The following is a 15,803-nucleotide window of genomic DNA, read 5'->3' as shown; positions in this document are numbered from 1 at the left end:
TAAAGGCAGGGTAAACTCGGGGCCCGGGCCTGCGTCGAGGGCCTCCGGTGTTGGTGCCCTGGGCTGGGGCTGGCACGCCGTCATTGGTCAGAGCGGTAAACAGGTTGTGGGAAGCTACCGTGCACCAGGGCCTGCACTCAGTGCTAACGGCCAGTGATGGCCAAGCCGGTCCCGAGGCCTGCGTAAGGCCTGGCGGGAAGGCAGGTGAGTCCACGCAAGGAGACGCGCCAGGCGTTCTGACAGGGCCGTGAGGACAAACAAGGCATCACGAGACGGTCCCTCAGAGGGACCTGCTGTGGACTGTGGTGGTCAGAGAGGCCTGCTCTGAAGATTGGTATCGAAGCACAGACCTTCAGAAGGATGGGAATGAACAGGCAGAGCTGGGAGGCAAGAGCTTGGCGGACACGGGGAGGCCCTGAGGTGGGAGGTGAAGGTGAGGAGGTAGGATGTAGGGAGCTAGAGGGAGAGCAGCCCACGATCAGAGAGGGAAGACGGGTGGGCCCAGAGCCTGCAGGACCGTGTCCACCGTCCTCAGAAGAAGTCTGGACTTGACCCTCAGAGCAGTGTGGAATCATTGGAGAGTTGTACACCGAGGAGTGATACGACCAGATCCGCCTTAGAGAAAACACACACAAGAAACAGGATCCTCTCCATTTCGCAGCTGGGAAAACTCTGAAATAGGACTCAGAGCGGTTGTGTCATCTGTCCAGTTATCACTGTCAGGGCTGGAATTTTCACCCAAGTCTGGCGCTGACCCCCGAGCCTATGGGTGCTTTTTATGTCACCTGCCTTGTCTCCTGACAGTCGAGAGAGTACAGACCTATGGGTGCAGGCTGTGGGCAGTAAGCGATGGTGTGTCTGTCTTGTTTGGCTAGTGAGGAAATGCACAGATTCAGTATCAGTGTCGGGGCAAAGATTTTGAAGGACTCACAGACTCCTTTGGGCCGTGTGAAATGTTCAGGATGGAGTCTTGTAAGAGTATATTCTCACCCGCTGTCTCGGGTCCCTGGGCTGTCCTAATAAAATGTGTCATTTCACTGATGAGTTGATCGTGACGGTGTGTGTAAGCTCATATTCTTGATTTATTGTTGATGACTGGAAGTTTGTTCTCTGGAGCCCTTAGAAGATGAGCTTCAGGTGTTTGCGGTGTGGAACGTCAGAGGAGAAGGAGCCTTGGAGATCATCTCGAGCTCCTTGGCTCACCGGGGAGCAGACGGATGCTTGATCAGATTAAGGGTGTGAACAAGGTCATCCACCCTGTTAGAGGGGGCAGAAGGGCTGAGTTCTGATTCCCAACTGTGAGTTTACTGAAATAAAGAGGCATGGATCAATCTTAAAGGATAGAGAGAAATGGCCAGGCAGGGTGTTCCGAGCTCTTAAACCCTCTTCCTGGGCAGCTGCCTGTACCTTCCAGCCTCCCAGGGAATTACCTATGCAAGGCGGATAGCGCTGTCACTCCCTGGGGCTCTTGCAGACCCTTGTGTGTTCACTCTGGTCACTCGGGCCGGGTAGCCCTGGAGTCTGGGAATCAGTTCTTGCCAGGAGGCCTCCTGTGTCCTCCTCCGTTGCCTCCTGAGCCCAGACACACTTCTGAGATCATGTTCCTGCCGTGTAAGGGGGGGCTGATCCAGAGCCCACTTGACGGTGTGAAGCAGGGCGGCTCTGGACAGTGGGAGACTTCAGACTGTGTGTGCACCCGTGTTACCAACCCCCGCACTACAATTCCAGTTAAATGAGGTTGGCTTATGAACCACAATTAGTATGATAAGGAAGCTTCCATAACCTGATCTCCAACTCACTTTGCAAGCCGTTGGTCTCAAGATGACGTCTCCCAGAATTTATGGAGGCAGGGCTGTGGGAACCTGTCTCGTTTCTGAGAGTTTCCCACTACAGCTTGACCTGAGTCACCTCTCTTGCTGCGTTGGGAACAGTGTTGGGAGAGAGAGAACCAGATCTTTGTAGAGGGCGTGGGCCCTGGGCCTCACCTGACTTGTCCAGCCTCTGGGGAGGAAGGATAAAGGGAGACCATGCCCCTATGATACTGCAGCCCGTACCCCTTTGGAAATCTCTGCCCCCCAGGACTGTGATAATGCAGTGTTGAACAATTTGAACAATCTCGACCAGACAACTCTCTCTGGGGATTGAGCCCATCTAGGAAGGGCCCGGGGAAAATCTGTGAGGTGTCCACCCCGGGACCCAACAAAGCTAGTTTACAGAACAGTGAGTTCTACTATACCAGTGTTCAATGGGCATATTGGTTCATGCATCGTACATGTTAGAGGCCATGACAAGTCAGAGGTAGGAGGTCACTGCAACTGCATAAACCAGTGGTCCCCTTGTAGAGTTCCTATGTAGGAAAAATAACGCAACTTTGCAATCTGAGGAAGGCTATTAGGTGAGGTTTGCACCACAGCCTAGCGCTGCAGTAGGCTCGCCACTGGCCATGTTTGGCTATTTACATTAAAATTAAGTATTAAACTCAGACCCTCGGTTGTACTAGCCACACGTGCTAGTTCTCAATGGCCACGTGTGACTCGTGACTCTCCTTTAGGACGGGGCAGGCACGCAGACACATAACCGTTCCATCATTACAGAAAGTTCTCCTGGCTGTCCCCAGCCCAGAGCCTCATCTGAATATGTACACAAAACACGCTTTAAATTGTTCCAGATAAAACTTAGTCACTGGTCAAAATCATGGGGCTGAGGTTAGAAAAATACTTTAACAGACTTACCAAAACTGTTTTCTTACAGATCTAAGAGATACAGCCCAGTCTGGGAGCTACAAAATCCCAGAAGTCTAGATCAAGTCTGTGTTGTGCTGCATCTTCAATACTGAGCCCGTTGCCAGTGCAGAGGTCCTCAGTTGTGTGTTGGTTTTTGAAGCTGATGAGTACTGAACCTCATCCATTTTTCCCCCCTAGATTGTCAGATTAGACCGAACCATGGAACAGATTGTTTTCCCCGTGCCCAGTATATGTGAATTCCTGACCAACGAGTCAAAGCTACGAATATACTACACTACAGAGCGGGATGAACAAGGCAGCAAGATCAACGATTTCTTCCTGCGATCCGAGGACCTCTTCAATGAGATGAACTGGCAAAAGAAGCTGCGAGGTAGGTCAGCAACGCCTCCAGAAGCTACAGAGACACGCGGTTCTGGGGTCTCACACGGCAGGGCTTGATGGTGGGTACGTGGACCTCCAAGTAGGAGCAGAGCTGGTGCGATTTAGGACTCTGTCCCCCTCTGGGCACCGAGAAGACTGGGCACCTTTGGAGCTGATAAGTGTGCTCCAGCCTTAGGGAGGCGCCTCCCCTGAAGGGGCTTCCTGCCGCCTTCGATCTGATCCGCTTGCAGAGCTCCAGGGAGAACTTGGCATGCCCTTTCTTGGTATCTTGATGTAGAAAATAAAAGGAGCGGAGAACGGGCGGGCCCGGCGCTCACAGGATGGTGCATTTGAGCAAGAGACTCAGCCCACCTGACTGCTCATTTACTAGCCCACCTGCTCGGAAGATGCCGCTCTTCCCCCTTTTATGGGGTAGCTCGGATTTTAGACCCTAGTGTCATTTTATAGGCAGTGGAATCATTTACCGCTTGAGATGCGTCATTGGTCACCAGCGAGTCCCGTGGCGGAGCCCAGCCAGGCGGGCTGCAATTACTCATCTAAAATACTTTTATAGGGCTTTCCCGGAAGGCTTCTCCGCGCCCGGTTTTCATTAGGGTTTTAACGTGATCCTGCGGTACTGACAGTACGCTAGGCACCAACTGTTACGACCCACTTAGAGAGGATGGTGCTTTATTCCTGTCTGTTAGTCAGGAGCCAGGATTTTTATTTGAAATCCTGGATTCCCGCTGCAGTTGTGATCACTGGGGCTCCTGCTGCGGTGAGGGGAAGCTGGGCTAGAGGTCAGTTTCTGGACGCTTTTGTCCTCTTCCGCCCCTACCAGCCTGGGCTGGCACAGACTAGCCTCCTCTACTGCTTCCACTGCACTGCTTTGCTCCCTGCCTCCCCAGATTCGGTTGGTGTCAGAGGGGCTTGTGCAAGCAGGCTGGCCAGGAGGCGCTGTTCTCACCTCACCCCCACTCCATCCTCCCTGATCTCTAAGGGGCACCTCATCGTCCGGCACTTTAAAGCATTATCATATGTTTTGCTGAGCCAACCTATTCCTCACCCAGCCCCATGCTTGGTGTCTGGACCACCTTTAGCAGAACAGCGGGCGTGTCCTCCTTGGTGTGGCCCTCAGAAGACCTAGGGGACCAGCTGCCCCACTCTCTGTGTGTCCTCGTAGCCGCTGTGGGCTTGACCTAAGCTCCTCCCGCTGAAGCATCGTGAGTAGTGTTGAATGTCTACACAGCACCATGCTTGGGCAGTAGGATAAAAAAGACACCCAGAAAGGTAGACATAGACCCCATCCGTCGTGTACTCTTGTGTTTTCAGCTATTCCATGAAATAGAAGGCACCTTCCTCTTATTTGTTGATTTTGCTCTTCACTGAAATAGTCCATAATTCCAACTTTAGGGGATGATCCTGAATTCGTGTATCCAAACCTCCAAAATAGTTATTAAAATGGTGATTTCACCCTTACCAGATGTATGGGTCTACTAAGTACTAAGACTGGTCAGATACATTCATTCTCTCAGAATTGTGTTATCAAATAGGTATATAAAATAGGCTCTCCAGTGGGGCTTATGAACTGAAAGAAAGGTTTTTCACCTTTTATGATGAGGTGAGATACCTTGTCATCCCTGAGATGTTGTCGTCAGCCTGGCATAATAGGAAGACCTCAGCCCCAAGAGGTGGGAGATCTGAATTCCATGCTCCTTCTGCCACTCCCTGACTCTGTGGCTCTGGGCAGATGACTTAACTTCTTCTAGGCCCTCACCTATAAAGTGGGGAATTAAGACTACCTGATTGTTTGACTGATTGCAGAATGGCCATCTCATCATTCCAAGATTTATGTTGCATTGTAGCTAATACCTTCTCTTACTAAGTCTGTCTTTGTTTCAAAAACAGTTTTTGTTTCAGTGAAGCTTAAACACAGCTATGGCTGTCAACTGAGAGATTTTAATTGGCTTCATAGCTTTCTGCTGGTAAGAGAAAAATTGAAAGTAATAACGGAATTAAACGTGATTTGCATATTTAGGAAGGGGAGAGATGTACTCAGAAGTGCAATTAAAATGAAATATATTTTCTTCTCTATGTAGCTTATTCCTCTTCTAATAAGTCTGCAGAAAAGATTTCTCTGGCTTATTCATGAAGCTCCTCTTCCTTTTCCTGAAAGTGTCACAGAGAATCATCTGTGCTTTGGAGAATCTGTAGCTAGGGCTCAGGTACACAGTAAGGTCTGTCTGAGACTGGGATTGTTTCATCTTTTCTTCTGCAAGTATTAAGATACTCAGGTCCTGTGCTCTCTTGAAACCCTCTTCCCTGCTCTCCTCAAAACACACACACGTACACACACACACACACACACACACACACCCATTCTGTGCATTCACATCCTCTGTCCACTGTGCCTCTCTGACACCTTCTCCTGAAGATCCTGGCCCCAGTGAAGAGAAAACTCTGGGCTAGGAAAACTAGAAGATAGTGAGAGGAAACTGAGGCAGAGTTGCATATGCTGACACTTTGTTATGTGGTATTACGTGGAGTTTACCCTCATGGTTATACACACATCAGAGTAGAGTGGGAAATTCTCTTGCTACATGCACATGGAGTCTGAGTCCTCAAGCAAGCCCCAGTTCCTTAAAAACAAACAAACAAGCTAGGGAGGAGGGTTACCAAGAGATGCCCCAGGTGCAGTTATTTAAATCGCCCTGCCCATCTGGGATCATGGTACCCTGTCTTCTTGCACCTGCGTAGATAGCCGGTTGACTTGAAGGACGGAATGTTTGTTCATATTCAGAGTGACACCACAATTTAAGTACAGTGTTAGTTTTATAAAAGTAAGATTTGTGAGCTGTCTGCCATAGTTGAAGACCATCGTTGAAGACCATAGTTGAAGACCAGCTACTCTCACACTTAGTATTGAGAGCTGCTCTGAAGGGAATTCTGGCTTACCCATCACTGGGCCCTGCCATTTCCTGCCTTTTTGTCTTTTAACTTCTTATGAGCCTGTTACACATACACTGATGTGGGGAGGATTTTGTAAATTCCCATGAAACCCTCACTCAACTTCAACAGTTTTCAGCCCTTTGCCATCCTTGCCATGTGTCTCTTCTGTGCTCTCTGGAGTTTTCATATTCAGATCAGAAATGGGCTTCAGTCCCAGAAGAAACACCAATAGCCATTGTCTACAGAGCGGGTGATTTCTCATCTTAAATTTGCTTTGGCAATTAACTTATGAAAAAGTCATTCATTAACTATAGGTGGGACTGACTCCTGGTCGGCTCCTCCATTGAATGGTGACATGAGCCGCTTAACTTTGTCCCTGTCACTGAGCCCAGCAGGTCTCTGAGCTGGGGAATGAGATCTCCATGCCTTCCATCCTCTGCTGGGCCTCAGTTTCCCTCATCCATAAAATGAGATCTTTTAAACTAGATGATGCTTATAGCTCTAAAACTCTACAGTTTGGAAACATGGCCTCTTAAAAAGTGCAAACACGAGATGAGCAGTTATTAAATTATCCAGGGCTCTGTTTAATTATGCCATAACTTTATTTTGGATAGAAGTTTCCAGAGGCTTGGCTACTGCTATAGGCATCGTTCGAGAGTCATTGGATGTGTCCCTGGCGGCTGTCCTAAAGTCAAATGATGACTTCATTGGGAGAGAGAAATAACATGCTAGAGATCCATTTTCACATACTCCACACTTCTCTTTGGAGGAGGATAATGTTGAATGAGACTGTCTTTTGGAAACTTTGCCTCTGGCCTGGAGATGGAAATTATTCCTGCCATCATCCTAAGCGTAAGGCACCACTGAAGAGTTCAGAGGAAAGGGATGCGCCCGTGCACACACTGGTCACCGGCTTGTTCTCCTAATGCTGAGATGCAGCCAGTGTGGTATCACCTGCCGGTAACAACGGATTAAGATGGCAGCACTGCCTACAGGGTCTCTCGCCCTTTGTGAGGGCTTTGGTTCCACATCCTTTCTCTACTGTAGCCTTTGCAAATGGGAGCTCCACTGCTGACCGTCCAGGCAGAACTCCCACTCCTAGTTGGCAGATGACCTGGTTTCAGGAAAAGGATCATTATCTTGCTTTTAGTCACCAGTGAGTTGGTGAAGAATTTCGAGCAAGGGAAGAATGTGGAAGAGGTAACGTTGTTCCTAGCCTGGGGCCCAGCTGGACCAACTCTGAATGCTGTGTGTCCCCCCACCCCAACCAGTGCCCCCCACTTCTCAAAGTTTCATTGAATTTTCGGCTCTCCTTAGGCATCTCATCCGGTCCCAGCACCCCAGGGGGAACTGAGGACTCGGCGCGTGAACCCTGGATAACCCCCAAGATTCCATAACTGGTGGTGTTGACAGGGGCATGCAGGGCTTTTAGATGCTCCGACTTTTCCCCTTTCTTCTCCTCCTTAGCCCCCAATACATCTTCTGTTCCAGTAAGTACTCCAAACAGAAACAAACCAATCTGGTGTCGTTCTGAGCCTATGAGTCACCTTCAAAACAAACGATCGTTTTTACTGTTGTGGTAAAAACTGGGAACAAAAGTGGACTTGTAGGGGCGGAGCGGGAGGGCCGTGTGGATTCCCAGCGTTCTGGCTTGCAGTCTTGAACCTCACGGGGCTCTGTCCTTGTTTCCACAGCCCAGCCCGTTCTGTATTGGTGTGCCCGCAACATGTCTTTCTGGAGCAGCATTTCATTCAACCTGGCTGTCCTGATGAATCTGCTTGTGGCCTTTTTCTACCCATTTAAAGGAGTCCGAGGAGGTACCATTCATACCTTTAATTTCAAGGAAAATTCCAGAGGTAGCAGGAAGGCTGTGACTTGCATCTTAAACGTGATGCCTGGAAGTACTGGTGCAAGTTACGGGATCCCAGTTACCCATTTTCAGACAAAACGAGAGTGTAGCTTTTACCACGGGTTTATTTTTAAATCTTACTTGAAATAATACAAATTGTGTGTCCGTATTTATTTGCCAGGAAAGAAAGAGAAGAAGCTATTTACAGTATTAAAACTGTAAGGGTTCATCTTAGTCAGCCTCCTTGTTTTATATGTTGGGAAACTGTCAGAGAAGCTGAGAGATTTAGCCAAAGTCACACAGCCAGTCAGCGACCGAGCTAACCCTAGCACGTAGATATTTTGATGCTCAGTCCAGTAGATGTGTTTTTTCCCATGCCATACTTGTGAAATTGATTTCAGACTAAAGAATTTGTAGGAAATCTCTGGAATTTTTTTTTTTTTTTTTTGACAAGAGGTAGGGTGAGGCAGGGCTTGAGTGACAGCAGACGGCACATCCTTGGCACTTTAGTCTGTTAAGAGCTACGTGCCCTTATTCACATAACGAAACGTGCTGTCCATGGTCTTGCTGGGTTTCCCCCACCACCGTCTCCTTCCAGTCACCTGTATGCACATTCTGCACATTTTGCTGAGAAAAGGCAAGCCGTTCAGGAGGCGCATTTTTCTGTTTGGGGCTCCTCGGTTTGCGTAACAGCTCTCTGGAGACATTTACGCGTGTGGGGTTCTGGGGGTTGGCGGAAGCTCCTCTTCTATTAAACATCTACGGCCTACTTTTCTGACACCTGCTACAGCCTCCTGGGAGGCCTGCTTTTCAGCTCAATTTCTCATCAGAGCTTTTTGGCAGATCACCTCCCGTATGTATGTCACAACCTGCCAGGAGCCACCTTGTGTGAAACATAATGGGATGAAGAGCCCAAAAGTAAGACCAAAAAAAAACCAGAAACAGCGCAGAGGTAAATTCCAGGCTCGGCTCTGGATTTAATAATGCAGATGTCACAAACGTAATGGAATTAAGTTTAAGGTCAGATTTGAAAGTGGTCGTATGTTCTGTGATGTGTCTAACTTACTCATTTGAGGCGTTAGCGTTTCTGTTTGTCCTGAAGCTATGTTGAAGGCTCCATTTAAGTGATGTTTTCCCCCCCAAAAGCCGTACTTAAACACCAGCCCAAGGGGCATTTTCCTTTAAAATGCAATATCAGGAATCATAAGTGTCCTTGGCTGCAACGTTGGGCAGGTCCACAGGGCTGCAGGGTGTTGCCCCTGGGGGGAACGTCTGCCTTCACCAGGGTGCCAGTCAGCAGAGGTAAGAGCACAAAGTGGTCAACCCAGGGCTTAGGTGGAGGGGACAGAGCCCAGGCCTCTTTTCACCTCTGGGGAGCTGTTGTGCACATCATAGCAGATTCTTCAACTATTACTTTGGATGTGTTTTCGTTTTACCCTCCACTTCTTTCAAAATATTTAAAATTGATTTTTTTTTTAATATATCTTGGCCATTTTCTTCACTGGTCCCTTGTGGCAGTTTTGAGGCCAGTGCTGGGGACAGTTCATTGACACCTCTCTCCTCTTCCATGATAAGCCTCATCCAGTAGAGCAGCTAGATTTACAAAGTCCAGACTTCGTGTCTAGGCCTGGCTCTGCCACTCACCTGCCACGTGACTCCGGGTCAGCCACTTCAATTAGTTCTCCTTATCCTCTCTTTTAAGAGGTGCTTAAATGGAGCCAGTAGTTGTGAAACCTAGGTGTGGATTTAGAAATTCCTGTAGAGGTCAGGAGAAGATAGTTGCTGACCTAGTCAGGATCTCTGGAGCATCCTGTTTCTTGCCCATCCAAGTTCAAGAACTACTGGATGCAATGATTCTCAAAGGTCCTTCCATCTTTACAGTGGTGGCACTCAAGGTGACATCACCCCTGGCTGATCTGTAGAAGTCCAGGCTTTCTTTTTTGGCAGCATTGGCTTTAGAACTTCATGCAGATAGGCTCAACAGAAAACGTAATTAGATGTCCTTGGAGAGAACAAGGTTGATCCGACCTAAGGAAGCCCTTTCCATTATGTAGTGACTGAGATCACCTCAAACACATCCACTCACTCAGAGGGATTTACTTTTTTCTTTTGGAAGATGTGTTGGGGGCATCTTCTATAGTCACTGTTGACCATCTTCAAGAGGAGGGTTGTGTTAGTCCGGTCTAGAAACAAAACCTGATTGGTTACCTGAAAGTATTTCTTTGAGAGCAATATTTGTGCTCATTGAATCCTGAAACCAGGATTTCCAAAATGTCCCTCTTTGAGGTGTGTAACGACCTTGCTCTGTGTGCCGACGTGGCTCTGTGACTTCCAAGGCTTGTGGCTAACAAGGACACTGTGGCCTTAAAAGCTCCTTTTTAGAAGTATCATTTTCCCCCTTTATTTCAGAACTGATGAGTCACAGCGTCTTTGAACAGCATGAAAATTGGGCATCTTCAGGTTTCATACTGAATTTGTAAACATGGCATGATGATTAAAGCACATAAAGTACTACTTTTTAAACTTTCTTACTGTTGAAATTTTCAAATATATACACAAGTAGAAAGAACAGTATAATAAACTGCCATATACCCATAAGCCCAGCTTTAACAATTACCAACATTTTGCCAATTTTGTTTCATTTATACTCCTACTGTATTTTCTGCAAAATTTTAAAGAAGTCTTGACATCTTGTCATTTTGCCCATAGATATTTCACTGTGCATCTCTAACTTCTAAGAATATTTTAAAATGTGTATAATCACCATACCATTATCATATCTAACAAAACTAACAGTAAATCATGTCATAGCCTGTCCATATTCATGTTTCTCCAGTTGTCTCAAAGAAGTCTTTCTATAATTGTTTATTTGGAATCTAGCATTAATTATCACCTCTGTTTTTATAGTGGGAAGACAGCAGGGTTTTATATTGTCCCCTTCAGGATTTGAGTACATGTGTTGTACTGGTCACATTTATTACACTGAGCTCTTAAGAGCAGTTTATGATAATCAAGTGCTTAAGAAAATGAAAGGCAAGCCACAGGCTGGGAGAAGATACTTACAAATCATACATCAGACAAAAGGCTTATATCCAGAATATATAAAGAACTCTTACAACTCAACAATAAAAAGATTACCCAATTAAAACAGTGGGAAGAAGACTTGATCAGTTACTTCACACAAAAAAAGACATATGAATGGCCAAGAAGCACATAAAAAGATATTCAACATCAGCAGTTATTAGAGAAATGCAAATGAAAACCACCATGACATGTTACTAGAAACCTACTAGAATGGCTAAAGTTAGAAAAACTGACGATACCAAGTATTGGTGACGATGTGGAGCAAGTGGAACTCCCGTATATTACTGATGGGAAGGGAAAACGGTACCATCAGTTTGGAAAACAGTATGGTTAGGTCTTCTAAAGTTAAGCATGTACTTAGGGTCCCAAAATCTACTTCCATGTTTTTGTCCAAGAGAAGTGAGAACATACACCTACCCCAAGATTTGTACTTGGTGGTTTCCAGTAGCGTTATTTGTAGCAACTCCAAACTGGAAACAACCCACATATCCATTAATTGTTAAGTGGATAAATCAGTGGTGGTGTATTCATATCACGGAATACTACTCAGCAATAGAGGGAACAAACTATTAACATACACAATAACCTGAATGGATCTTAAAAATTTTGTTAAGCGAAAGAATGAAAAAGACTGCCTACAAATATGATTATTTTTCTCATTTCATAAAATTCTGGAAAATGCAAAGCTACAGTGGTAGAAAGCAGGTCCGTATTTGCCTGGCATTGGAGATGGGGGAAGGCATCAGTTGCAAAGGGCACAAGGAAACCTCTTAGGGTGATAAAGTTGTTTATATCTTGATTGTGTTGGCAGTTACATGAGGTCATGTGACTGTATACACTGCCAGAAGTCATCAAAGTGTGCACTTAAAATGGATGGGTTTTTTTTTTTTAATGATAGTTAAGGCCCATTCCTCCAGGGGCGTATATACTCCTGGTATATGCTGTGTCACCTTAGGCAAGGTACGTAACCCAAGATTCCGTTTCCTCTGGAGTAAAATGGAGATGATAACAGCAACCTCACAGGGTGATCAAGAGGGTTAAATAAATGATACTCCGCGTAAATGGCTTCATACAATATCTAACAGCTGTTAAATGCACAGCAAGGGACACCTAGGCCCCAGCATGCACCTCTTCCTGGATTTCTGAGAAGCTTCTGCCTCTTGGCGCCCATCCCTAATCAGGTTTACCTTTGAAGGCTATCCAAAGGGAACAGGTAGGTGGCTGGGGTTAGGGGGACAGTTTTCAGAGAGAAAGTGAGTCTCAGCAGGTGTGGACGAAATGAACTAGGGCAGCCAGCGGGCTCGTGGAAGAGCTGCAACCTGCCGGGGCGTCTCTTTCCCTGGCGGTGCTTCAGTTCCAGCAGTTCTGGAGAATCGAAACTCCTTTATGTAAGTGGCCTTGATCATGTAGTGCTGCTTGTTTACATCTGAAGGAAAGTCAAAACGTGACAGCGTTAGAAATAGGGGTGTTTTTTTTTTAATGAGTGTTTTGCAGAACCTTATTTTTAGCCCTGTTGGCTCATGTTACATAACCAAGCCGTCTCGTGGGACACTCTAAATAGAACTTGCAATAGCAAGAGATGACAAAAACTGGTATAAGCTCTTTGACTACAAGGATAATCTAATTGTAGGATGATGCTAATGATACGGAAGTTGCTTTCCTCCTTGCCTTGAAGAAATTTGATGCGGGCAGGGGACCTGCACTTTTCCTTAGCATGCTTTTAATAGAAATTAGAAGTTTATTCTTCCAGCTTGCCTCCCCTCAGAGTGAAGTGTGACACATGTATGAGTTTTGCTCATGGAACAAACTCATTTGATGGGTGCCTGCTGGGTGCCCAGTGCTTCCCTTGGGGAATTTGGAGTCTGGTGGGGATGGGGTTTAGGGAGGGGGCAGTGACCGCTAGAGAACAGTGTCCCATAGGGATGACCAGGGGTACAAGAATCAGAGAAGGAAGGAGCACCTGGCATGTTTTGTGAGGAGGAGACTTCCTAGGAGAGGTGACATCTAAGCTAAGACTTAACATGAATGGGAAAGGGAGAGAATTTCCCAGGTAGAAGGAACATGTATCAGTAGAAGGCTTGCAGGTAAGAAAACATGGATGTGATTGGTTACGTCTGGGGCAGAGAACTGGACGTGAGGGTTGGGACGTACAAGGCCAGAGACGTGGTTGAAGAAAATGACGTTAAACCTGTTTTGGTCTGTCACCTGTACCCGGTGAAAGCTCTGATCTCTGAGAGCCCTGCCTTGTCTTTCCAGGAACCCTGGAGCCACACTGGTCAGGGCTGCTGTGGACAGCCATGCTCATATCTCTGGCCATTGTCATTGCCCTCCCCAAGCCCCACGGCATCCGGGCCTTAATCGCTTCCACAATTCTCCGGTTGATATTTTCGGTCGGGTTACAACCCACGTTGTTTCTTCTGGGAGCTTTCAACGTAAGTATGAATACCTTCATCGCCACTGTTTTGTTTACATACAAGTAGGAATGCCTTCCATCCTCCCCAGAATCTTGGCCTGTGCTTCCGGTGCAGAAAAATATTATCTGGGTCAACTGTTAAAATAGCAGAAGCAAAGGAGAGCTGCAGGTGGCCGTCTCCCTCTTCCCCTTGTCACAAGACGGTGAACCTCTTAACGTACTCTCTGGGCACCGACAGTCTCATTTTCAGGGAATATTCCTCTCAGAATTAGGCAGACAAAGGGAGAGAAGTTGAGATCTGGGTTAGTTTTGCCAATCAGGTCAAAGGTGTGCTAGGACGAGAGATTTTAGCCAGTTAAGTCAAATGAGGGAATAACACAGCACCCACTTCTGGTGAGGACTGCAGAGAAGCAAGAGGAACTGTTGACAGAGATGGAGCAGGTGGAGAGGTAAGAAGAGAATCAAGGAGAGTTACCTCAAAGTCAGTAGTGACATTTGGAAATGCTCTTTCACCGCTGTGGATGGGCAGATGCCAGCTGCATCTGCGGAATTCCTAGGAAATGGACGCAGCTGATATGAAGCCATAAATTGGAGAGGTTTCCTGCTGAAAAAAAGGAACGAACTGGGATATGTGGGGATCTAAAACTGCCTTCCAGAGGGTTCTGCCCTGAGTGTATAAGGAAGCTGAGGTCACTGTTCAGAAATGGAAGTGATACTGCAAAAAAGATGAATCCAGTAATTGTGGGCAATCGTAAATGTCCCCCAGTGGCTGTTCAGATGGCAGAGGCGGCAGGGGTGCTAGGGGAGAACGGGGACAGGGCTGAAGTTTTGTCTTAAAGAATGGAGACAGTGGGGCCAGGAAGCAGGGGTTGAGCAGAGCATCTTCCCCACAGGCCACAGCAGCGAGGGGAGCCCGGGCCTGCTCAGGAGATGGCCACCCGTTGCGCTTCGCCTCCTCTGTGGCTCACGTACTGACATGTAGGGCCTGATCCTGTACAGGGAACCTGGGCCCTGCATTTCAGGAAGACGCACTGGGGCTTCATCCTCCAGGGCAGCATGTTCTAAGTTGATAAATCTTAGGTGAAAAGAGCGTTCCTTGGTCAAATCCATGTGCGAAATGCTGGGTTAAGCAACATGAAAGGTTTTCCACGGCAGCATTTCTGAGACTTTAACATGCTGATACGGGTTATGAATCTGGAAGAAAGGGACACCAGGTATTTGTGTTTCCCGAACTTATTTGCCCACATTTTTTGTAAAGTATCACTTGGAATTAGTGTTGTATAGAATACAGGTTGGGAAATTCTATTCCCAATAGTGGGAAATGATTCGGGGTTTTTGAGCAATTCAGTGGTTGAGAAAATTCCCTTGGTAGTGGCATGAATGTACACGGATTTGTGCAGGGGGTTGGGGGACCACTTAGGGCCTCTAGCAGGGCTTTCAGTTACGTGTGACGAGCCTGCGTCTTGGTCATAACGGAGAAGAAGGAAGGTACAGATGTCAGAGCTTCCGAGGGAACAGTGACACGTGGTGGGCGTTGGGTCTGAACCTTAAGCCTGAAATTAGTGCAGGGCTTGGTCTGGGTCCTTTTCTCCAGGCAAAGAAGGTATCACTGTCTTGACTGGGTGATGAAGGAGGCAAGTATAACTCCAAATTTTTAGTCACGGGAGGCTGGGAGAAGAATGATGCCTCCAGCTAAAATGAAGTCACGCAAGACCTGGTTTTCAGGGTGAAAATAGACGAAAACTGTTGGCTCACTGGGCTCGAGGTAACAAGACAGGCTATTAATGTTGGGCCTCATGTTTGGAAATCGGCCATGACCAGAGTGACAGAGCCACATCAGCATTGAAGCAGGAAATACAGGCTTCACCTGCAGTGAGAGGAAGCTTTTTAAGAAAGAAATACCGGAGAAACAAATAAATAAAAGGAAAAAACACTCAGTATTTCAGAGGTTGTCTTCTGCGAGTTAATTCTTTTGTTTCTCTGGCCTTTGGTCATTCCGTAGTTTTCTCTTTAACATAAGTCAGTTGGTGTTTGGATAATTAATGACCATTCATAATACCATTAGCTCGGGGGCATGGGGGGGAAGCTGAAACAGTAAACAATTACTCAGAGGGGATAACAAAAGAGGAATGTCATATGCAGCAATGGGAGAAGGAATAGCGGCTGTGGACACACAGCGAAGGAATGTTGGAGATCTAAGAGCTGGGGAAGCAGCCCAGGGTGGTATCCTGGCAGCCACGTGCAGGGACGGTGGTGAGAAGGGTGCTGCAGGAGCTGGGGTTGGGTGCTAGGAGTGGACAGGGCAAGACGGCCGTGTGTGCCGGGGAGAATCCCTGGGGACGTGGGGAGAGCCGCTGCAGTAGAGAGCTGGGACCAAAAGCCACATCTGACACTAACCAAAGTG

General features: G+C 47.1%; 1 protein-coding gene across 1 annotated transcript in view; it reads left to right on the top strand.

Annotated features, from left to right (window-relative positions):
• The window catches only part of ITPR1 (inositol 1,4,5-trisphosphate receptor type 1), a 318,686-nt gene that overhangs the window by 262,375 nt on the left and 40,508 nt on the right, over positions 1 to 15,803 (top strand). The window contains exons 48-50 of the mRNA XM_082847216.1: positions 2,922 to 3,114; positions 7,748 to 7,870; positions 13,243 to 13,418. Coding sequence (XP_082703342.1) covers positions 2,922 to 3,114; positions 7,748 to 7,870; positions 13,243 to 13,418 — 492 coding nt within the window. The remainder of the gene's footprint in view (positions 1 to 2,921; positions 3,115 to 7,747; positions 7,871 to 13,242; positions 13,419 to 15,803) is intronic.

Source organism: Leucopleurus acutus, assembly GCF_964270905.1.
Source record: "Leucopleurus acutus genome assembly, chromosome: 10".
NCBI lineage: Eukaryota > Metazoa > Chordata > Mammalia > Artiodactyla > Delphinidae > Leucopleurus > Leucopleurus acutus.
This window is presented reverse-complemented; position numbering and strand designations above follow the sequence as displayed.